The sequence below is a fragment of the Pristis pectinata genome, chromosome 8 (genome assembly GCF_009764475.1).
Source record: "Pristis pectinata isolate sPriPec2 chromosome 8, sPriPec2.1.pri, whole genome shotgun sequence".
NCBI lineage: Eukaryota > Metazoa > Chordata > Chondrichthyes > Rhinopristiformes > Pristidae > Pristis > Pristis pectinata.
The window spans coordinates 72,306,795-72,332,804 of NC_067412.1; the positions used below are offsets into that span (position 1 = coordinate 72,306,795).

General features: G+C 39.7%; 1 protein-coding gene across 5 annotated transcripts in view; it reads right to left on the reverse strand.

Annotated features, from left to right (window-relative positions):
• Nucleotides 1–26,010, reverse strand: part of nhsl2 (NHS-like 2) — a 242,222-nt gene that overhangs the window by 78,348 nt on the left and 137,864 nt on the right. Inside the window, exon 1 of one of the 5 annotated variants that reach the window (XM_052021952.1) lies at nt 11,846–11,963. The exons of 2 other annotated variants lie outside the window; for them this stretch is intronic. In XM_052021952.1, coding sequence (XP_051877912.1) covers nt 11,846–11,903 — 58 coding nt within the window. In that variant the 5' untranslated portion in view covers nt 11,904–11,963. Of the gene's footprint in view, nt 1–9,651; nt 9,924–11,762; nt 11,964–26,010 lie in introns of those variants that run through there. 2 more of the 5 variants (XM_052021953.1, XM_052021951.1) reach the window with 2 other exon arrangements.

Below are 26,010 nucleotides of genomic sequence, written 5' to 3' on the forward strand. Positions count from 1 at the left end.
AGGGACTGGAGCTCCTGACTAAACAGTGGGGTGAGTTACCTGTTGCTCTCTGCTGGCTAAAACTGCTCCATTTGTAGCATGGGATGGAGTTAAAATCAGCCCTGGCGACTTCAAATTGTCCAGAAGGAATAAATACAAGTGTGCTCTTAGAGATTGCCAATCCTCTCTGTGCCTTACAAGGCAGGAGAATTAAATAAGGGCAGTGAAGGGTAAATTTAGCATCCCTGCATCAGAAAGTACTTTTTATTAGCAAGTCATGCTCATTACTGGAAAAGTTTACAAAACTGCCGGTTACACCCAAACACTGTTCTTGCTTAAGAACCAGATCTAGCAACTCAAAAAAAAGCAACAAAAAAAAACTGCAGGTTTTGGAAATGTGAGATATCACAAAAAAAATGCTTGAAATAACAGATCTGGCAGCACCTGTAAGGAGAGAATGAATTTTGGTGTTTCATTTTGATGGGCTGTTCTGGTGAAAAATCAGAAACCTGAAATTTAAACTCTATTTCCCTCTCCAAAGATGTTGCCTGACCTGCTGAGTATATCTAGCATTATCTATTTTAATTTGAATGGATCCTGTCATTGGAGGTGCGTGTAGTTGTTAAGATAAAAAGTGAGATCATAGATCTAGAGGGATATCATTTGAGATCTCAACAACCAGCTTTACAGTTTCTCTTTATTATGTTTTCCCTATATATTTTAAAACAAAATCAAGAAAAGATTGTTTAGTTGCTATTTAAAGCAAGGAGACTAATTTTCTGGGATCCAAGTTTATTTTTTTTCATATATTTTTGCCTAGAAACTTACGAACCGTGAAGGAGGTTTCAAATAAGAAAATGGGAGTTGAAGTCCACAACCTGAGATGTAAATCTATGGTGGCAAATGAAGTAATTGTGACAAAAGTGAAATGGGACCCAAGCCTGTAACTTAAGTTCAGCAGCCTGGAAATTCAGACATATAACACTGCTTTTTCAGTAATGAAACATGACAATGACCATTTCCTTAACTGATTTCCACGTCATTCACACACAGGATGTCACTGCAGAGGAAATAGACCAAATTGTCCCAGGAGTGACCGTCGTTGATCAGTCTCAAGTCAGCCAAGGCTTCGGACCACAGTGCCAGACAAGGACACCTCTAAGTTAAGGTAAGACACACTGCAATCTCTCTGACAAATCAAATCACCACAAACTCTCTGATCTCCCCTTCGCACTCTGTTCTCTGCCTCACCCAACCTACTGTTCTCACTATTTCTGAGTGAGACGTACAACTGCACTGCCTGCACAATTTGGAGCTAACTTCCACACCTTTCCCTCACCACCATCACTGGCCACTAACTTTATAGCCAGGCCCTACCTCCCAAGTGAGGTCACCCATCCCCACACTCACTCCCAGTTGTTTATTTCGCCTTCATCCACCCATTTGGCCATGACCTCTGGTGCTCTCTGTACACAACTCCCATTGACCTCACTTATTTACTTTAACAGTGGTCAGTGAGTAGGTTTGTTTAATTACAGATACATGTCTCCTTAGTTTAAAGTGGTTACCATATTTTACTTTAAAGAAGTCAATTTATCTTTATAAACAGCTCTTGACTGTAATTATAATTAAAGATGAATCAATACATGGTGACAGAGGATGTTAAATAAATGCCCACTTTATTTTGGAGAATATCTTGAAGATGACCTCTGATGCCTTTCCTATCTTAGTACCTATCCAAATACCTTTTAAACATTGTAATTGTATCTGCATCTACCACCTCCTCTGGCAGTTTGTTCCAGATAACCACCACCCTCTGTGTGAAAAAAAGTACCTTTCAGATCTCCTTTAAATTTCTCCCCTCTCACCTTAAACCTGTGCTCCTTAGGTCTAGCTTTCCCTGCCCCGGGAAAAAGACTCTATCTATGCCCCTCATAATTTATTTTACCGTCACTACAAATTTTTGAAATATATGATGGAAATGTCACAGAGAAATGGAGAATATTTGAGTTGCCTTGACAGAACAATACTATGATGATGGAACTGGAGATGCTAGAAGTCCAAGAAGCAACACTTCTTATTATGATAAACATATGGCATTTGTTCCAGTTTGATGGAGAGGGCTATCTATAAAACAGTACGTGTGTTGCTGAAATTTTCTAAAATTCAACCCCTTTGAGAGATATAAATTTGACTGGAGAAGACATGATGAAGGTGAATCATACGATCAGTACCAACTGCTGCAGAAACTCACCAAAAGTTGAGTTTCTTGCAATTACACCAGAAGAAATACTGTGAGTTGAATTGTAGACTCAAAGATATGAAAATGATTGCCTTGAGAAACTAACCTAAAAACAGCTAAGATTTGTCATGCAGCAGAAAGCATGGGCGAGAATATCAGTGTGGTGCGTAAATCCAATGAAACCTTTAGGGTTGACAGACGAAAGCTGCAAACTAGGATTGGAGCAACCCAAAGAACAAAAGAGTGTTGGAACAGCTGGAGGAGGTATGACTTCACAGGAGAGAATTGTATCCTTGAATCGAATATGCTATTTGTAGGAGAAATCATTTTGCAAAGCAATGTCATGTTAAAGAACTGTTTGCATAAAAACAGCCAATCGGAGCTATTGATGAGGAACCAGGAACAACTGCTTTAATTGACAATGAGATCAATGCTTATAACTTGGATGCTGTGTTACATTTATATTAGAATCAGGCAACTGTCTTAAGTTTCAAATGAACACAGTGTAGGTGAAGAGGAACTACACTTCCAAAGAGGTGTAGTTCCTCTTCACCTAAGCAGCAAAGAAACCAGAGATTTTAAATTTCGAAAGATGGAATCACTTAATTCTGCAATTCTAGTTTATGGTGAAGTTTGACTTTCTGTTGGAGGACAGATATAACTGTTGTTTCAGTCTGGTGAACGTAAATGTAAATTGGACCGTAAGGTAGGTGGCATAACTCTAAAACCTTTGCTCTACAGAAAGTAATGTCCGAGCATGTATATTATCAAGTATCATATGTAACAACGATTCAATTAATGGAACACCTTCTGCTGGAGTCATGATTAATGCATTAGATGGCAATAATCTAATAATTATGGAATTATTAAGGAGTTAAGGAATTATGCACAAAGATTCTCAGGTGCTTAGTGGTGGAATTGGACAACATAGAGAACCGAATCAAGCTTGATGAAACAGTAGATCTGATACAACTGGTACCTCATCAGATGCCTGTGGCTTTAAGGAAGAAGCTGGAAGAAATACCAGCTGATCTAGTTAGACCAAATATTGTAGGTACAGTGATCAGCTGAATGGTTGCAACATATAAAAAGGATGGATCATTTCATATGTGTCTAGATTCTATGGCTGCCAATGACAGATGATATTAGACCATAAGACAAAGGAGCAGAAGTCGGCCACTCGGCCCATCGAGTCTGCTCTGCCATTATATCTTGAGCTGATCCATTCTCCCATTTAGCCCCACTCCCCCGCCTTCTCACCATAACCTTTAATGCCCTGGCTACTCAGATACCTATCAATCTCTGCCTTAAATGCACCCAATGACTTTGCCTCCACAGCTGCCCGTGGCAACAAATTCCACAGATTCACACTATAGCTACACACCTACATGATGCTAAAATGTTTATGATTCCATGTGTTCAAAACGCATTCACACATGTAAGTTTGAATGGACAGTTATCATATTTAACTGTTTTCCATACACCTTTTGGAAGTCATTTGGGATCAGCTCCCCTCCAAAAGATTCCCTAAGGTAAATGCATGAGTGGGCAATAGGACATCAGAGTATAGAAGTCACTTCTGATGATTTTGTGGCTGTAGGTTTTGGCGAAAAGCCAGTAAAAGCAATTTAAGACCTTGATAAACATTCAGATGCATTTCTTCAAATTTGCAATGAGTGTGGAGCACCACTAGATAAAGGAAAAATGAAACTTTAAAGGCAAGAAGTTGCGGTTATTGGACATACTGCTGCAGGCCAAGACATTTCTGTGGATCTACACAAAGTAGTTTTGGAGATGCCAACACTATGACTGTGGCAGGTATCCAACATTTGTTGGGTCTTGGTCAATATCTGAGTAAGTTTTTTCTCTCATCTATCTGACATGCTGAAACAGTTAAGAGGCTCAACAAGGAAAGAGTGATTCTGGGAAGCATCAGAAGTAGCACTAAAATATCTTAAAGCCGCAGTCACTAACACAACAAACTCAAAAATATCTGAAGGAAGAGCTAACTTTGCAATGTGATGCATCTCAGTCTGGGTTTGGAAGAATATCATGACTATGCAATTGCACATTGTTATTCTACAAGATCAACTAGGGTCACATCAGAGATGCCTGAATGCCTTTATTCTTAATTGAATTTTCAAGATGTATTAACTACATAAACCTAATATTCAAAGGATAACAACTTGTGGTACTAGTTGTGTCACTTAAAGAACTAATGCCAGTTGTCATTTAACAAATATGAGCATAGAAGGTTGTGCTCATAAAGACTGAGATGCCTCTGTTGACAAAGCACGGTATCTGAGTTTAAACTGTACCTTTAAAACCATGACGTTTCTTTGACAAATCAGAGTTTACCAGGTAGGGAAAGGCTGTGGGCAAAGGTTGATCTTTGTGACCTATGTAGTTATACTTGTGTGGTGCTTAATACAGTAACTTTTATTGAAGTGTTAAGACTTACTTCAACTACTAATAGCAATGTTTTGAAAGAACTTCAAATCAAGTTTGCCAGATGTGGAATACCTGACATCTGATAATGGACTGCAAATCACAGCCATAAAACATTTCCATTGTATTTAGAGTAAGTTTAGACACTTCAATAAAATTACAGTAATAATCACTCATAATAAGAATGGCTGTATAAATCACTAAGATCAATACAAACCATGCCCACTGCCTAACACAATAAAGACTTAAATTGCCTTTATATTCACAATCAAATGATGGAACTGCAAATCAAAGATTTGCAACAGCACAGCAAGAGGCCATTTGGCTCATCAGTTCTGTACCACCTTCTTGCAATCCTGTCTGTCTAATTCCTCACACTCCTGCAAATTATTCTCCTTAAATTTCCTTTTGAAGGCATTGATTGATTGTGTTTCCACCACCCCTACAAGCAGTGAATTCCAGATCCAAGCTACTCTATTTAGTCTATACAAACCTAGTCGAGTTATACTGAAGATATTCACGTGCTGATCAAAACTAAAGATTCACTTAAGCCTGAGAACAGTTCCCAGTGATTTTCTGAACTCTCCACAATCTACAAAGCTAGCTACAGGAATTAAAATGGTTGTGGATCCCGTGGATCAAATGCCTGCCACTGATTGAAGATCTGGAAGTCAGTGTCAGCCACCAGTGCAATGGAAGTACATGTGATTTTATAGTGCCTGTTAAGATTGTGTGTTTGTTTTAGTTAAACAGTGACTTTTTTTGAAGAAAGATGAATGAGCTCACTAAGTAAATATCATTGCAGTGGTCAGTGAGGTGACAAGTTTGTTTGTTTACATTATTCCAGAGAATTCAGGGTCTCTCTGTGAAAGCAGCAAACAAAGCAGCCTGTAGCGTACTTGCCTCCTTAGTGTAGTCACTTTATTTTACTTTTAAATAGAAGCTGTTTTCTCCTTGTAACAGATATTGATTATGCTTTGAATTAAAAGAGGAATCCTGGGCAGCACATTTTCAACTACGAAAATCTACAGTGTCTGATACTGTGACCATCTAACTCACCCATTAGGAGGCAATAGAATTTCTTGGGCTCATTACCCTTAATGTCCTTTCCTTCATTCTGTAAGAAAAATACAAAACCACGACAAAAGATGGAAGCATAATTTGTTTTCAGAAAATCAGGGCTGGGCATCCTTCAGATAGTTTTATTAAACTTCATGCACTTTACAGAATTTTGCATTGGTCTATGAAATAAGGTATTAATTTTATTTGTGTAATTTAAATGTCAGCATGAAGAAAATATTAATTAATGTGACTAATAAAGAAATCTTATATCATTCCAATTTAGTCACCTGTTATCTTCCGTAAAATATTCCAATCACTCGCTACTTCATGCACAACATATTTGCACATTTATAAATCTTTTTGCAACAAGCACTGATTGATATTCACAGAGGTATGAAATTTATATATATCACCTGTGCCCTCTCAGAAGCCAACTCAGGCCATTTGTTATGGTTTAAGTATCACCACCTCTTTCTTTTTTAGGCTTCCAATTTTCTGCTTCTTCCCTCCTATGGGAGCCAACTCATGCTGAAGTACAGTTCCAAGATGCTGACATTCCTCCAAAACCTCAATGACAAGCTTTTTTTTCATGATTCTAGTTAAGCGACTATTTGGCCATAGACTGCATCACAGCTAAGCGCAAGCCTGCTTTAACAGACAAAGAGACCCAGGCATTTTCCAAAAGGTATCACAAATTAGGGATCCAAGGGTGGGAACCATGGATTATTTCTTCCCACCCTCCCACCCCTTTACCGTTTCTAAGAACTGAAGTCAGTTGGAGCTCCATGGCTGTTTGTTTAATATTCTTTAGACTTCATTTGAATCCTGGATCTTCTGGTTTGCAGTGTGCAGTTTCACATCGGTGCAGCAGGTATCCACAAACAGCTTCTCCACACCTCAGAATTCTCCAAAGCGATATATTATTCGCCATCGAACACACAAGCATCTGCTGTTTTGTATCCAGCACTCCTACTCACACAGAACTCTGATCTATAAAGCGCTGCAGCAGTCTGTTACCCTTTATGTTATGTATCCTGACAGTTCAAGACATATCTTCTACAAATTAATGCAAAGCTGGCAATACTACAGATTCACTAATATGATCAGATATAACATGAATTCCAACACATAAAATCATTAATGTCCTTTGAAATAAAGAGAAAGCGTGAATTTATAACATAACTCGTGCATCTCCGGGACTTCTCAAATCACTTTACAGCAAATCTTATCAAATTTTACCCTGTAGTCACTGTTGCACAGCAAGAAATGTGGTGGCCAATTTGGCTACAGCAAGGTCCCATTTACAGCAATGTGATAATGACCAGATTATCTATGTTTCAACTTTGAACTCATTTGACCCTGTTTTCATTGCAGAAATCATGCATTACAGCCATTTGCTTTTGTTATATATATATTTGTCCCCATTTCCTATTGATATCCCACCCAGTGGAAAATTAGACTGGGTCTTTCTGACACGATTCACCTCAAAGAAGTTCCAATTTCCCCCTCATACTTCCCACATCTGCTGATGGTGCCAAGATGTGCAGGTATTTTTTTCTGAGTTACAACATTTTCATTACAGCAGAATCTAAATCAAGAGGTCACAACTTACGACCTTCGTAATTAACCCACAATAAAATGAGGTATGTAATCACAATAAAAGTTGTGAATTTTGTGTGAATTAAAGTTCACCCCAAAACATCACTGTAATAAATAAAAAATCATCCCCTGTCCTTTGTACTTAAAAAAATAACTGCTGCCGGCAGCTGTCTGTAAAGATTGAGGGGTATGTGAACTGCTTACTGCTACCCACAGACCCCTAGCTCTGTGGTGTGATGGTGCTGCTGATGACGGAGGTCAGGGCCAGGCACCACCCTGGGGAAAAAAATCAATCTGCTCCGTCTCCACTTCCTGAGGGTCAGCATGTGAGTACAACAGGCATGGCAGCTGTGACTATAGCAAGCAATTAGTGTCTATTAAAAGCACAGGTTGGGTTTTAATGCTCTTAAAGAATAAAAAAAACACAGTAACAATCTCATAAAGCAAGGATGTCCTGACTTCACGATTTTGTGTTTGGGACTGACTTTTGCTGGACATCCTCATTTGGAAGTGATGTCACATGTGGGAGGAAGATGACACATAGCCAGCCACCTTCCTGTAAATATTCCTCCATGGAAGCCCAGTCCACAAGTGTGAATGGAATACTCAGTGGCATCAAGCCAAACCTGATTCTATCATAGGATAACATAAAATCATGTGGGGTATACAGCACAGTAACAGGCCATTTGGCCCAGCCAGTCCATGCTGTTTTTTATGTTCCATTTGAGCCTCCTCCTGTCTTTCCTTATCTGAATCTGTCAATGTGACCTCATATCCCTTTCTCTCTTGTACACTTGTCCAACCTTTCGCTGAAATTCATCTATATTATTCATTTCAACCACGCCCTGAGATGGCGAGTTCCACATTCTTACTGCTCTTTGGGTAAAGAGCTTACTTCTGAATACCCTACTGGGTCTCTCTGTAACCATTACATAAAGACATCCTCTAATCTTCCTTCTCCCTACATGTGAAGATGTTCTCTTGGCAACCACTCTATCTAAACCTTTCGGAATTTTAAGGACCTCTGTTGGGACGTCCGGAGCCTTCTTTTCTCAAGAGAAAAGAGATCTAGTCTTTCCTGGCTAGATATCAACACCTGCACATTTTATAGCACAGTTTACTAGAAAGTAATGAGAAGCAGGAGTCCAGACTCATTCTTTCCATTCTTTGTCCTACAACACTAAGATCACTTTAGTAAACCTCAATGCCACAAAGAGAACAAGCTGGAGCCCTTCTGAATCTCAAGGACTTAATACCTCTATACAGTGCAGTTATCCCCTCAGCATTGAAGTAACAATTTAATATCCTCTTGCAAGCATAATTTTGGGATTTTCTTGAAGAACTGCTTTTCCTTTCAAACCTAGGACAAAGTATAGCTCGGAACTAAACTGTTAACAATTTCAAATTGTTTCTTATTTTATTATATTTTTCATCAAAATAAAATAATTGACAGAGGAGGAAGCTCTTGGCAGTGACTCCTGTAAAAGCATCACATTTTGGATTCCACTGTCACAGGTTTACAATGGTAATTGATGTGATCCTCCCCCCCTCCCCACCCTCCACAACTCCCTCTCTCTTTAATCATAATTAGGTTTTAGTACATGTTATCTATAACCACTTATTCATTATCCTGGCTTTAATATGAAAAAACAGCTTTTTAATTAACATAATAGCAGTCAAGTTAATTAAAAATTGAATCGCTGTCAGTTATGTGACTGTGGTCACACTGGGGCTAACTCCGGCTTTACATGATAGTGTATTGAAAGTCAGCTTTACACCTATCCTGGCTTTTATTTCTGTAGCAGTCAATGTGAGGTGGAAAACGACTGACTGTTTATCAGCTGCTTTACACAACCCCACTCACTATGAATAACAGGAGAATAAAATCCCAAAATGAATGATAAATGCTGAATCCCTCTCCTTGCCAATAAAGATCAGTTCTTAAACGTTGATGAAGTCTAATTCATAGATATTTTTCTGACTTTTCTAAATATACAATTAAATTGCAAAGATAGGAAAGATAATATATCAGTCCCACAATCTAGTCTTAATCACCACTGCATCCTGTGGTATAGCCAAAAAGTCTTTATTACTATTTAAAAGGAAAATAAGGCAATGGGTATATAAAAGAAGCACAGATTGCAGCATGAAAACATTAAACTGTTCTATCACTGTATTGAAATACTACCATTAAACATTATGTAATAAAGTGGTGGCTAACCTTTGATAATTTAATCATGAGCTTAATTTAATATTTTTTGTACTAAAATATAGTTCAGAATGCAGCACACTTTCAGACTTTTACACTATGTCAATCCTACCTCCCATATTGCGAGAAATTGTTAGGGTATTCGATTTATAATCCATCTTCTCTGTATAAATGCTCCAAATCATAGGACCCCAGCCACCAGCATGTAAGAAATGTGGTTAACACCACATTGTAAAACAGCAAGCTAAGAGATCCCATTAGCTCATTCGCAACAAAAAAATCAAGACTAAACGGCAACTTCCCTTCAAATCTGTTGACTCGGGAACATAGGAAGTGAGCAGGAACTCTGTTTTACTAAACTCAGATCAGCCCATTGTCATAACTCAGTCCCCTTTCCTTTCCACTTGTGTCGTGCCTTCCTTCTCGAGGTTTTGCTGGGAGATATAACATGTTTTTACAATGATCCAGGCTGGGGCCAATCTGTGCAAGATCTGCAGACCTTGTGAAACCATGCCTTTCCTATTAGACAAGCTGAATAGCCAGCCCTACTCTCTACCCACCTCCCTCCCAACCCCCCTCCCTTCACTTTTCAAGCAAAGAAATATCAGCTCCAGAAGCTTAAAGCAAAACCTGGAACAGACAACAGACAACAGACACAAAATATGCTGATTTCACTGGTGATACACATTACATAATCTAAACTGTTGATTAATGTTTCATCCATTGGAGCATTTTTAATCAGATTTTACCAAGTTTTACTGAATAAACATTTGATATCTGGTGATACTAAATCACTCAAAATGTGATTTCTTTCCAAGCTTTAATTGGTTTTTTGAACCAAAAATGAGAAACGCAGATGGGCAAACAGCACACCTGTGATGAAAGCACACGTTTAAGAGCTCTCGTAGTAACTGTTATGTTATCAATCAATAGCTACACCTCCCACAGTGAAAGCAACATACAGTTTATCTCACATTCCCCAGAACTAAACTTCAGTCTTCACTGTTTCGTAATTCAAACAGTGTTTAAAAATATTTGTCCTTCATACAATAGGACAGCTGTGTTACCTTAACCATAAATTAAAGAATTCGTAACTTTATAATGCATAGTCCACTCACAAATCCTGGAAAAGGTATTTTACTGATATTAACGTTCTTTGTTGTTGTGGTCATGGAAACTTCAGTTACTTTTCAAACTGTCACTAAAGCCCAAAAGAGCAGGATAAATCCAACTGTGTAAAGTACCCTGAGCTGTTAATTTATCTGTACCTTGCTAAATTTTGCTTTTTTTTGAGATACAATAAAGATCGAACAAAATATTATTGTCCAAAATTTATCCTGGATTAAGGCTGTAACTTCACCTTCCCAGCCACCACTCACCAATTTTCTCTCAGTTTATGAGAATAAAGAAAAAAATTGAAAAAAATGCCCCAAAATTCTCTGGTTGTAACAAATAAATGCTAACTTTTAAAGTTGCCTTCTATACATCGTCTTAAGGAATGAATATAGTATCTGCCTTTCTGATCCAATAACACACACCCCACTCCACCCCAACACACCACAACCCTGTCTACTTCTGACATACGTAGGAAAAATTAAATGTTTAAAACCGGAGTCCATGTACACACACACACACACACACACACACACACACACACACACACACACACACACACACACACACACACACAGCTACTCCTATCCTCAATGCCCTTCACACACTCATACGCAGACGTACAAATGAAGATCTAGAGTTCCTGGTGCAGGACTAAGGCCAAATATGATGTAATGCTAAAGGGTGGGTTAATATTCAGCTCCTTAGATGGTAACATTCCAATACAATTTTGTCTATTTTCACACCGCCTGGCATGGATACTTAGTAATGATTTGGGAATCAGTCATTTATTTATTGATTATTAGACTGGTTGTGTTTGCCAGAGAAATAATATTCCCTCAAGAAATGACATCGAGAGAAGTACCACTTAGCAGCCCGAGTATGGGGTCTGTACTGACACTGATTTAATCCTTATCGGAGAATGTCAGCAGATACCAAGCAACAAGCTGCATTCAGAAATCACACATGGCTGCCTGCTGTTATTTTTGCTATCAATCAGAATAAATTAACACTGTAATCCTCCTCGATCTTTTAATCCGCTTGAGAGTCCCAGTTTACAGTAACCCTCTGCATTTCTGTTAAAAGCAACCCAACAAAGATGTCTGTTACCTGCTTCATGTAAGTGGTGCAGCAATTGATTTTTCTCACCCGTAGACTATGGGGAAACCCGGCACGATACAACAAAACAATACCTTTGTTTTTTTTCTTTCTCTGGCCCGGTTGCTCTTTTTCATAGGTGTTGCCCATCATCCCTTATTACCATGGTGCAGCTCATCCCTTTCCACTTCCCTGTTGCCTTGATTGTTTGGAAGATTGCCAGCAGCAAAGTGCTGGCCCCAGCGCAGCTTGAACAGGGTGCATCATTACAGACAGTTCCTATGGGAAATGGGCCCTGCGTACCACAGGAACAAAGGGGAGGGAGGGGGAGAGGCACAGCTTGAACTCCTTCCTGGTAGCGATGCCCAATGAGAAATAGAAGAAATACTGTCACAATTTTGTTTGATTTCACTTGTTTTAATGTCAAATGTGTCCATATTTTTGAAAGTTCCAGAATTTAATACCTGCTCCGAACTAGCTGTTATGAACTGATGACCAGAAGTGATTACCTCAATGGCTCAGCTGGTTACAGCAATAATTATTTAAGTGTAAAACAGGAAGCACCTGGGTTTGGTTCTTGCCTGGTCTGTGCTATGTTAAATTATCAATCATGGGGCAGTGATAAGTGAATTTTACTTGACCTGTGGTGCCCAGTGTGAGACAAGTGAAGATTGACACTTAGAATCACTATCGAGTGAATTTCACTAGATGCTTATTGACACACATGCAATGAAGATACTGCCTCTGTCTTCATCTCTTGGCTGTTTTCATGTGAATTGAGCGTCGGCAGGTTGGAGATAGCAAGAGACCTGCAGACCTACCACCCAAAGCCTGTTGAATGCACATTTCGAGCAGACCACAACTTCATGCTCCAGTCAGAAACAAGCAGGAGCATGATGGATTTATTTAACTTGAAGTCATAGAGTCATACAGCATGGAAACAGGCCCTTCAGCCCACTTGTCCATGCCGACTGTGTCGTCCAGCGAGCTAGTCCCATCTGTCTGCTTTTGGCCCATAGCCCTCGAAACCTCTCCTATCCATGTACTTATCTAGATGGCTTCTAAATGTTGCTCATATGCCCGACTCAACCACTATTTCTGGCAGCTCATTCCAAATAAGCACCACCCTTTGTGTGAAGAAGCTGCTCCTGATGTCCCTTTTAAACCTCTCACCTCTGATCTTAAATCTATGCCTTATCTTATGAGATACACAAGATATTTATTTTGGTATAATCCTGCTGATTCCTATAAGTTACATAGATGATATGGTGCAGAAAACAGCTATTTAAAGGGATAGACGCTGTCATCGTTCAGACACTGGACTCATTTGGTAGACATCTTGTTTGTATACCTCAATCCTACTTGGCAACAACATGATTTTCTAGCTACTTTAAATGCTGCACAACCTTCATAAAATTCAAGCGGAAAACAGGAATTCTCTTGCCTGCTTCAATCTAGCCCATGGAATAAGACCAGCACCAAAGTAAAGAAGCAGGGTCCTGCTGAGGAGTAAAGGAAACTTTCAGGTGACCTAACTCTCCAAATTGGGTGCACGAGCCCACAAGTTCTCTGAGAAGCTGTTTATATAGAGATTGGGCTCTCCAAAGAGACATACACAAACTCATATCATATCTCTTAAAACTAGAAAATCTGCCATTCCACCAATATGAAACTGGTATATGATCAGCACCAGAACAATTTGGAGGTCTAAACCCACTCTTCTGGTAACTTTCTGCCACGTGCCGATCCATGATTCCCCATCCTTTGGCCCACACTTTCAGAAGCTGGCTGTTGCCAAATAGGAAGACAGGTTTTGACAAATTGTTTACCCATACACAAATAACAGTAAAATAATCCAGCTGAGAGTGTTGCCATGAGGATCTGCTGACAGGTCACATTTTGTATCAAATGGCTTCTCATCTCAGCCAAAGTGAGATCAGCTTAGAATTTGAGACAGCAATAACCTTGGGGCTATTGACAGTCACCATGATAATGGAAAAAATTTGACAGCAACATCTGGAGCACACATATATATGTGCGGTTAAACACAGAATGTGCCATGTTATTGTTTATGCTAATTCATCTTCTGCCATAATCATTATGAAGGCCCTAATATTTAACTTTACTCTCTGTACAATGCTTTAAAAGTTAAAAATTAAGAACTTTTTGCTCCTTGGTTTGTCGTTAGTCAGATTTGTCTCTCGGGTATACTGATGGCATGAACTGAAAAACTGCAGGTGCCCAGCAGAAGACAACTAACCACAACTGGCAGTGTGAGTGAGTCCACACTGCAAGTTCACAGGATCTTTGTGAGAAGACTTCTACAAGATCAGTGGTCAGCCACATCTCTTCACCACACATCAGGCTACTATTCTGTTGTGAATTTGGGTAGTAACTGTCTTATCCTGACCCACATATAGTTTTAGGAATGGAAAGTTGGTTGCCAAGAAACTGGGTTATTGAGGTCTCTACATTAGTGAATTTTAATGAAAACTGGAGACTTATTGTGGAACACACAGAAACTGGGACTTCTTCCAGGGCCAATGTTTATCTTACATTCTAAAGCACTGATTTCCACAGATATGAGCAGTAGTGTCCAATGGCAGGCTACATCTCTGTTTCCACAAATTCAAAATGCATGTCTGTAGCTCACGTTGCAAGCTGCATTGCAGGCTGCATTGCAGTAGCAACCCTTCACAGTACGGGTAAGACCTGATTCAGTGTTCCTTAAATGTGAGCTGCCTGAATAGGCCCCAGCCCATGAAGTCTGGCAGTGGGGGCATATTTCAGGTAGGTCTTGTTCAAGCAAAATACTCATCCCTTGTGAGAGATCTTCCTCAGTCTCTCCATAATACTGATCTCAAATTCCACTCCACCTGCGCCAATTTGACCCCATCTGAACCATCAGTCCAGGAACTGGCCCTCCAACCTGACAACATATCCATCAACTGCACCTCACATCTACATCCATTTCCAACAACCTCTGACTACTTAATCCCAGCACCAAATCCCCAACTGAAACCTGGCCATCGACCCTCCTTCCAGCTATTGACCCCCCCCCCCTCCCATCACCTGAAAATGACCCACCTTCCTGTCCCAGCCCAGTCCCCAACCAGTCTTTGCCATCCCCCCACCTCCAACCCACCTTCCCGTCCCTCCTGCCCCCAACCAACCCTCCCTCCAATCCCAGCCCCTAATCTATCTTCCCATCCTCAGCCACAAGACCACTTTCCCATCCCTGGCCAACAGCTCAGCTCCTGATCCCTGCTCACTGACCCACATACCCATCCCTGGCACCGACACACCTTCCCCTCCCCGTTCCCTCAACCTCCACTACTTCCACCCCACCCACCTCCCTTCAACTCTACACCTTCTCAAGACCACTCTCCACTCCTGACTTCTCCCTTGGGCATATGCGCAGCTGGATCTTACAGCACTGAGCTTGAACACAATGTATCATGAAGCCTGCACACTTCCCCAATAATGTGCCTTCATAGACACTATTCAATGTCTATGCATTTTTATTTGTTTTGCCCAGGGTCGCTAATGTTAATTTGTATGGGAATTAAATGTGGTACTCTGTTTTTCACAACTTAGAACCACACTGGACAATGTCAGTAGCTGTAGGGTTCAACCCTGACTCTCAGTTAGGAATAAGACAAGACATAATCAGGCAGGTGCAGAACTCATGTGGTCCTTGTTGAAATGCAGAGAGGAGATCATTTTTTAAAATATACATCATTAATTACAATAACTAGCTATCAATACAAAGAGGTTGACTCATTCACAATGTGTTGTGATGTGATACCTTTATGGCATTAAGGATATGACAGTAATTAATATGTGTGGGTTTATTCTGGGAACAAGTGTTTAATTTCTCTCATTACCTCAAGTAACTGAAATGCAAACAGCAATAGTAACAATCTTAAATCAGTCAAAATTCTATATATGGATAGGATGCAATCCAATTGAAACCATATCTGAGGTGGGTTTTCCCTTAATAACTGTGCATAAATCTACTTCACAAACTGATATAAAGCTTTGGACACCAGGAAGTTTATTATTTAAATTCTTAATCTGTGAGGCAGCAATGGGGGTCATTAAATATAACCGCCCAAATTTGGGAGAGAAACAGTAACACTCAAAGTTCAATTCTGAATCAATGTTCTATCCTAAGTATATATCGCTGGATGAGATGGAATAAAGGCTCAGATATATTGTTCTGATCTGATAAATAGTCTGCAGACATCCCAGGACAAATTCCATAGAAATTTGAAATTCAAATTGGAATTGTAAATATTGGAACAGTTGCAGCTTTTAAAACCAAGATAGGTAAATTTTATTATGTAAAGGTATCAAGGGATAAGAGCTTACATGAGTAAATACAGCTTCTGACCAGTTATGACCTAACTGAATAGTAAAGTAAAGGGACTTCTTAAGATGTATTTGCTCATGAGGTGTGAACATTGCTGGCATTTATTGTCCATCTGTAATTGCCCCTCAACCAGTTATGAGCCAAACATTGGGCTGCTGCATGGCCTACAGCAATGGTCTACTCATGTTCTAATGTTCATCTGCATGACTGCAACATGCCGGTGGGGAGGGGGGGTGTTGGGGAGAGGGAGAACTGGAAGAGGGTTAATTTGCAAGTACCCAATGTCTATGGCACCTTCCCCATTACCAACTAGATGAGAAACTGAATGCATAATATATCCAACTAATTATGCACAGGCATAATATAATAACTGAAAATGAAAAGCTTTCAATTTCTCATAATCTATGTTATATCAGTGTTCACCCCAGGAATACCAGTGTATTTTACATGGTCAGGGTTATTAAACAGAAGGATAGATATAAACCTTGCCAAACTACAGCATTTTTGGGGACTTTAAGGAAAATGGCCTCTCACTGTCTACACTCACACTATTTGGGTGAGGTACCAGAAGGTGCTTGGTGCCTAAGCAACCTTAATCCAGTGAGAGCTGGTGCATTCAAGAATGGAGTGGAAAATACCAGAGCGATGAGCTGTATTATGAAAAGTAAATGGGGTTTTCACCTTGGAGATGATAGCTGCAGATTGCTCAACTGTCAGCAGCTCTGGTTTATCCAGGAAGGTGATGGTTAAAATTAGATATTCATCCAGGCTCTTGATACAGCTAACAGTTCCCAAGGCCACTTGCTGCAAAGTTTCCATGGAAACCTGGAAGCTGCAGCTTCTCCCTTCTGCTGAGACTCATCAGTGGTTGAGTGGGTGGAGCACAAAATATTTTTTATATAATCGCGGATATTAAGCATATGGCTCTTCTCCAGAGAGGTCTGTCACAGCTTGCTGCTCCACTGCCCCTGTAAAATCTCAGTGTGCCTGTGTCTAGGGCAGCAAGCACACAAGACTGTTTACCAACAGGGATGGCATTTGAGAAATATCATACTACCGCAGTCACCTTCTGCCCCACCTCTCCTACAAGCACATTCAGAAAAAATAAAGGCAACTAACCACCACCTTTCTCATGGAGTCATAGAGTCAAACAACACAGAAACAGGTCCTCTGGCCCAATGAGTCTGCATCAACCATCAACCACCCATTTATACAAATTTCTTTTTTTTGTTACTCCCACATTCTCATCAACTCTCCTCAGACTCTACCACTAACCTACACCAAGCTGCACACTAGGGGCAACTTGGAGTGGCCAATTAACCCACCAAGCCTCAGAGCAGGCTAATAAATTCTGGCTTTGCCAGTGATGCCAATATATGTTATTTGACCAAGTTAACTGAATGTTTTGTTGAAGTAATGTCAGTCATGAACTCTACGCGTATTTGGACTTTCAAAAGGCACTTGATAAAGTACCACATGATAGACATTGGATTAAGTAGACAGAAGATGGGGACCTGGGGATAAAGGCCAAAATGAGTAAACAAAAAAAAAGATACAAAATTGGCTAAGTGGCAGAACAGAAAGGAGTGATGAATGGTTGTTTTTTAAACTGGAGGAAAGTATTGAGCAAGTTTTCCCAGCAGTCAGTCTTCATGATATATATGAGTGACCTGGACTTGAGTGTACAGAGAATATCTTCAAACTTTGCTGATGACATAAAACTCCAAAATGTGGATAAAATTACAGACTTCAGGAGGACATAAACAAATTGGGCATGTGTACGTCAAGTGAAATTTAATGCAGTAAAGGGCAACAAAAGTAAAGTGAACGGAAAAGTACAATTTTAAAGCAGTTTCATAAACAGAGAAATCTGGAAGTCTATGTATCCAAATCTTTGCAGCTGCCAAGATAAGACAAAATAAGGGATTCTTAGTTTTATTAAAAGAACCAAGCACAACAAAAAGGAAGTCATGCTGAGTGTTTCTGAAATACTGGTTACTGGAATATTCTGGGCACCATGCTCTCAAAGCATTTGAGATTATGCTGAAGGGATTTACTCAAACAGTAAAGTGATGAGGGAATTCAGATGTGTGAAGTTGGGGTTCTTCATAAAGCAGGTGAGAAATTTGATGGAGGTGTTCAAAAATAGTTTTAACAAAACAACTCAGGAGAAACTATTTATAGCAGCTAAATGATCAGTAACCAATGGCCTAAGGTTTAAGGTAATTGGAAAGTGAACCAGAGCAAATTTGGAAAATCATTTTATCGTAGTGATATGAGCTGAGGTAGTTTTCAGAAGACCATTGGGTAAAAACCTGAGAGACTTTTTTGTGACAGGGCTATAAGAAAGAACAGAGAAGTGGAACAAATTGGACAGCACTATCAAGGAGCTGGCATAGGTGATGGGAAGAATGGTCTCCTTTTACACTATATCATTCCAGTTTACTATGATTTTGTTCCAAGGTACCTGATCCATCATGGCATGATGATGGACCCCATTTCTGGATGTCACTTACCATGGTTATGTCCACAATTAGAGCATTTATAATGTGAAGAGCCAAACTACTAGTCATCATTCTTCTTTAAAGAACAATGTGGAGTAGTAGAAGATTCAGATAAGGATTAGTAGTTTGACCCTTCATAGCTTGGCCATAGCCATGGTAAGTCACATATGGAAGGAAGTTCATCATGCTTTATGCATGGCATTGAATGGGTGAAGGGGGGAGGAGTGTAGGGGTGAGGGTGACGTTGTGGCTGGTGATTGGGCCCAAACCCATCTGTCCCATTAGATCAGGAGTCCTGGTGTCCACTCAATGTTTGAACATTGCACCTTCTGACAGAGTCACAAATGCTACAGCTAATAGTAAAGACTCCAATAGTTCAGTTGAAGGGTTGTCTATGGTGCCTGCACAATTTTAAATAGGGGTCAATTTTGATATGACAATAGAAAAGTGTCAGAAATGTTGACCTAGCTTGCCACATAAGGAATAAACTTACTGCCACATTTCTCCCTCTCGTTCAAATTACCCACCACAGCCATGTGAAAGCAAGCTGGAAGTGCAGGTATGGTTACTGGCATTTAGAGGATAGGAGAGCTACTCTTCCTAACACATTACAGCTTACCAACACAAATCAGACCATTCACTTCAAGCAATAATAATAAATGCGGCAAAACAGAGTTCTGAAGTTACCTCTGCTGCAGCAAAGCTCATAATGTAGCTATTAGATCAGATTTTACAAGATCCAGGAGATTTAGTACAGAGGAGAAATTATTCATCCCCATCTCGGATCACCTGAATCTAGTAAAAACCTAGAGTTCTCTAATCATAGCATCCTAGTGGTTATTAAGAAAGTTATATTAACTCTTAACTGTCTAGAATTCTATTCCAAGCACTGATTACTCTTCATATGAAGAAAGTCTTTTTGACATTAGACCTGAACTTGCTGTTCACCAGTTTATATTTGTGTCATGTTGTCAGGTTGCCCTGATTCACCATGATAACATTTGTCAAATTTGCTGGTTAGCTTCTACAGGTTTTCCTTGAATTTAATATACTTGAAGCCCTGAAGGCAGCTGCCTAAAATTTGGACCAACTTGTGTGGCTTTTTATGTATAAATCACACACACACACACACACACACACACACACACACACACACACACACACACACACACACACACACACACACACACACACACACAAACGTTTTGGAAAGTTTATATCCATTTCCTGTTGAGGATCTGTCCATCAGGAAATTGGAACAGACACATCTTGTCACAATTCATCCCAGCATAAGTCCCATTTCCCCACCGCGTGTCATGCATCATGATGTTATCATGTCTATTAACATACACAGTGCTCACATTAACAGAAATTTGATCAAAAGACTCATGGCCTTCATTTATAACCCTCAAAAATCCAGAGAAACCATCACTGTTAAGGGAGTGACTTGAGCATGAACTGCTGGGAAATGATTTTGTATATTTTACAAATTCTTCCCCAGTCATTTCAATATGTTAAAAATTTAATTGTCATTGACACTGAGGACATGTTGAAGGATCTGTACATTTGTATCTTTCGGCCCACGATGTCTGTGCCAACCATGATGCCAAGTTAAACTAATCCTATCTGCCGTCATGTGACCTATATCCCTCCATTCCCTGCATGTTCATGTTCAAAGGAAAGAGTAATCATAATGTTTTGGAGCTACTGAGCTTGGAATCATAATTGACCAAAGGTGGCACTAACTAATGGATAACTATCCATGGAGGAAATTGCCATCCAATAATGAGGAAAATTGCCCACGTAAATCCTATTCACAAAAATACAGGACAAATCCAATCCAGCTAATTACTGCCCAATCAATCTAATCCCAATAATCAGCAAAGTGATGGAAGCTGTTGTCAACAGTATTATCAAGTGGCATGCATTTATCATTGAACATACCCACTGATGCACAGTTGGAATTTTGCTAGGACCACTCAGCCCCAGATTTCATCACAGCCTTGGTCCACACATGGACCAAAGAGCTGAATTCCTGAGATGAGGTGAGAGTGCCATCAAAGCAGCATTTGACTAGGTGTGGAATCAAGGTGCACTGGAGTCAATAGAATTAAAGGGAAAATTCTACTGGAATCATAATGGCACAATGGCAGCTGGTTGGGGTTGTCAGAATTCAATCATTCCAGTCACAGGACATCACTCCAGGAGTTCCTCAGGGCAGTGTCCTAACCCCAACCATCTCCTGCAATGACCTTCCTTCTGTCATAAGATCAGACTTTGGGCTGTTTGCTAATGATTGCACAATTTGCAACTCCACAGCAAGTGAAGTAACTTATACTTGCATGGAGTAATATGCAGACGTGGAATAGTAAGTGCTCAGTGCATGGAAACTATATTAGATAATAATGGGACAACCTCAGAATCCATAGTACTGGAATGGAAGCAGGTCATTCTTGAAACGGGGGGCTTGCCTTACAAGAAGTATTGACAGAATACCAATGTGTAAAATGACGCACACATGCACCTGGAAATGCATGGTTGAATTTCCAATGGCCCAATTTGACCTGAGAAATCACTGTACTCCAGAAACAATTTATATATGTACACAGCTGAAAAAGAGATATGCATTATGACTGATTTTTAATGCAATCCTTCCATTAGTACAGGGACAAAACTGCACATAGTTTCTTGTACTTGCCTGTTTATTTTCTGCTTTTCATGAACCAACACACAAAGGTCGATCTGCAAACCAATGTTTATTAGTTTCTCATTGTTGTAAAAGTATTGTTCCTTTCTACACTTCCTATCAAAGTGAATAACCCCATATTTTCCCATTTCAAACTCCACCTGCCATTTCCTTGCCCATTTACTCAACCTGTCTGCATTCCTTTGAAGACTCTTTGTGCCTTCCACCCAGTTCATTTCCTATTGTTTGGGATCTTTGAATTAAATAATTCTTAAATTCTACTCAGAGGTTGATTCTGAAGCAGCTCTAAAACCAGCTGACTTTGCTGCTGCAGAGCTGACACCATGAACAGGGAAAGGAAAGGCTGATATCAGTTAGAATGCAAACAGCTGGCAACTGCAAAACCTTATTGCCTTACCTAGAGGGATCGAATCCTGACATATGTTCATTTATTTTAAAATCAACTGCTCCAACACTTTAATTTGAACAACTGACCGTTGCTTTTGCTATGTTCAGTAAATTACAATGTGAAATACTTCGAATATATTTCACATTTGCCAATCATATCTGGCATTTAGATGGGAAGATGAACAGCTGTGTGAATAACCTTTTTCTTTGGAATTCCAGGAGCATATCCATCCAGATGTTGATTTTTAAAATGTATAAAGAAACAGCTGAAACATCATAAAATGTAAGTAATTATGGAGAAATATTACTTATTTTACATACCATATTCTGAGTCAGGAAATTGATACTTGATTCTCAGTATATGCAGAGCACCTTGGATTTGTACAGAATTGTACTAATTTTTTTAAAAAGACAAAGTTTTTTTCCACCTATTAGTTTATCCGGTGAACAAAGATACACCTGTATTCTCTGTATAACTAGATCAAGGTTTGCCGAACAGAGACCCAGCAATCCCTGAGCTAGCACTTGAGTGGTGTAGAAAAGCAAGATGGGCGGTGGATAAAGGTGAATGTATTAAAATTAGAAATTCAAAAGTCTTTTGATAAGGTGCCACACCAAAAGTTATTGCAGAAAATAAAAGCTTACTATTTACAACATAACATATTGGCGTGGATAGAAGATTGGCTGGCTCACAGGAAACAGTGATGTGTCACAGGGATTAATGCTGGAGTCTCAACTTTTTAATGATTCATGTGGATGAAAGCATTAAAGGTACAGTTACTAAACTTGCTGATACATAGGAACACAAATTGTGAGGAGGACAAAGAGATTAAGATAGATTAACCGAGCGGGCAAAGGTCTAATAAATGGAGTATTATGTGGGAAAATGTGAAATTGTCCATTGTGACAGAAAAAAGGAAGCATGTTACCTAAATGATGAAGATATTGGAAACCTGTGATGTTACATGATTCACAAAAGACCAGTATGCTGGTGATGCAAGTAATTAAGAAAGCTAACAGAATGTTATCATTTCATGCAAACTCTTCCACAAAGGGTAATTGAATATTTAAGTATGTTTAAGGCAGAAGGAGATTGACTCTTGAGAAGCAAGGAAGTGAAAGATAACAGTGGCTAGACAGGATTGTAAAGTTGAGGTCAGCCATGATATTATTAAATGGTGGAGCAGGCTTGAGGGGCCAAGTAATCTACTCCTCCTCATTGATGTCTGTAACAGAGATTGACTAGGTCCATTATATTAATGGTCAGACTTGGCAATGCCCAGCACTGGGAGAAAGATGCCAGTTGCATTGATCCACCTCTGAAAATGTTGATACACTAATTAGGCCCACGAAATATTTGTGAGGGTGAAATTCAAATAGTTAGCACATAAATCTTATTTTAGTTAATATTCTTGTGATATCAACTTATAGTATGAAAGCAGTTTAGTGGTGCCACCACCCCACCCCCAACTCCCAAATATTGTTACAAAGTCAGTATAGATGAATCACCTATTTTAGAACTTCACTGCTCCTCAAGGTTGCTTTAAGGTGACCAGGCCCAGATGTTGCTAACATTAATTCCCACCAACATTCCCACCCAGAAACACTGCTATTTCCTTTTTAATAGCAATCCCGTTGTTACAAGGTAAATGTGGAGCCACATGGATGATAGTTGCCTAGCAACTTAGTCTGCCCACACAATTCTCTGCAGGACAACAGCTCACAAATCTCAACATAATATGTTTTCCCAATTTGACTGATTTTTAAACAACACCCTTATGCCCAAAGATGTACAGGCAATATAACTGAAGCGTTTGGAAGGGAATGAGCTTTCTTATTTATGGTTTTTGTATTATCTTGAAGGGCAACCTAATCCATTGGAATAGTTAAGAAATAAGAGTAATTGAATTCAATCTTCATGCAACAGAATTGAACAACTTTTCTGTTATGTCGAAGAGTTACAGTAACTCAACACTTGTTGCAAAAACAATGATGGAAAACAACTTGTAATGAAATTCCAGTCATAAAGAAGGTTACTACTTTTTCTGAAAAGCCCAAATTTCTAACTAAAGAACTTGAAAAAACTTCATTCCAGTTCAACAGCAAGGAACCTTGTAATAAAATAGGATATAAATTAGACCTTCACACCTGAATTACAGGCTAAGTTTGTGGACCTAGTTACCAGCACCAAGGTATTTTGTAAGGTATTAAACCAAATATTACTTCAGGCTGCAAACAGGTTATAGGATCCTTAAAGAATCCTAAATTTCTGGAAGTTAATTAATGATAAATGCCATGGAAGTAAGGAGCACTCTGGATCTTCCAATGGTTTAAAACAAAATCAAAAATTTCCATGAAGCCTCCAACATTACACAACTCCTGTGGGATATAGAACTCAAAGACCAACAACAGAAATAAAACAGGAAGTGCCAGAAGAGGAAATTGCAAGATTCCAAAGATTATTTTTCTCAGAATTTCTTGAGCAGAAGATCCATCCTCACTCTCCCTCCATCCCAAAGCCTGCTCAATTGCATCTAGACTCCTTTTCTCACAAACTTCTGGGGGCTATTCCTATAGTCCCCCAACTAACCACCCAAATTTACATTGTTTCCTGCCATGGAGTGGCAATTCTGGTCTGCATTGGACCTACCATTCATGTGTATGGTGCCAATGAGCACCAGAGTTCATGATCCAGCTACAACACACTAAAGCCCATTCCTGCAACAGTTCACACCTCAACAAATATTCCATCTGCAATACACCAGACCAGTGTTTAAGTCTCTACATAATCCCCACAGTATAAGGAACCATGTAAACAATCCACTAAATAGAAAATCCTTTGAAACACTGTACCTACTTCCGACCCCAACGATGCTTTGTCTAAATTACTCCAGACCCATATAAACCCCTCCTAGTAGAAAAGACCTTACAATTTTTTCCTAGAGTACAAAACCATCCACACAAAAATTAAGTCATCAAGAGCTAGTCCTGCAGTGGTCAGAATTGAAGAAACGTTTTCTATAATGCATCTGCCTGTGACTTTGCAGCCTCCATTCTACTCTCATCTCATCTTTAAGTACTAAGTAGAGAATAAGGATACAAATAAGTGAGTGTAAAGGGCTGCAAAATGCAAACCTGGAGGGCAGGCAAGCCAGTCAGGCTGGGCTAATGGAGAGAGAAAAACTCAACCAATATCATGGCAGAAATGGCCCATCCTGATGCATATAGAGAAAGTGAGTTACCTGAAGTTCTAGAATTTAATATCAAGCCAGAAGGGGCAACATTTCTGGATGAAAAATGAGGTGCTATTCCTCAAGCTTATGTTGGGCCTTGTCTCAGTGCAGGAAGCCTTGAGAAAGAAATGTCAGAGTAGAAATGGGAAGGAGAGTTAAAGTGGCAGACAACAGGAAACTCAGGCTTGGACCAAATGCAAGTGCTCCACAGAGCAGCCACCAATCTGCGTTTGATTTCGCTAACATAGAGAAGACTACACAATGAACACCAAATGCCCCACTAGATTGGAAGAAGTGCAAGTGAATCACTGCTTCATCCACAGGACTGTTTGGGTCTTGGAACAGTAGAAAGGGAAGAGGTGAGAGGACAGACATTACGTCTCCAATGATTGAGCACCTTTCATTGGTCCACCTCTTTTTGCCGTCTCTGTACATTGGTCAGATGATGCTTGTGTATTCACTGGCAAAGAAAATGGCAGCATTTTATGGGCAGTCAGCAAACTTTCACTGGTTGATGAGTGGGTAACCTTACTGCAACGCTTGCCAGTGATGCACTCCATAGGCTGTGCATTGCGCACCCTAGATCTATTCAGCCTGGGTTATTGTTCAAGGCCAACTGAATGAAGGGTCGCTTGCTCAGCACATTTCCTGACCTTTGTTGTCCATTGTGACTGCCAGAAATTTCCAGACTGTCTGCTCAAATAAAGTCATGTGACAAATCTAGCAGCAAGCATTCCTACACAGGATGGATATGGCAATACCACAGAAACAGTTCAAAGAGTATGACATGTTTCCTTTCTGGATACTGGTGTAAAATTGTACTCGATAAAAGTACAGTATGGAAGTACAGCTAGTCTCCTGCACAAAAAGCAAGATTTAACAGATAAACTTTCTCCTTCCCTTGTTGAAGTGTTTTTTAATCACAAACAGCACAAGTAGCTTTAACGATTCATAGTTTACAGAAGAGATTTCCCCAAAGACACGAGGCACTCTGGATTTAAACCAGCAAACGTTGGAAAAGCACAGGTAGTTCACCATTTGTCTGGGATCACAT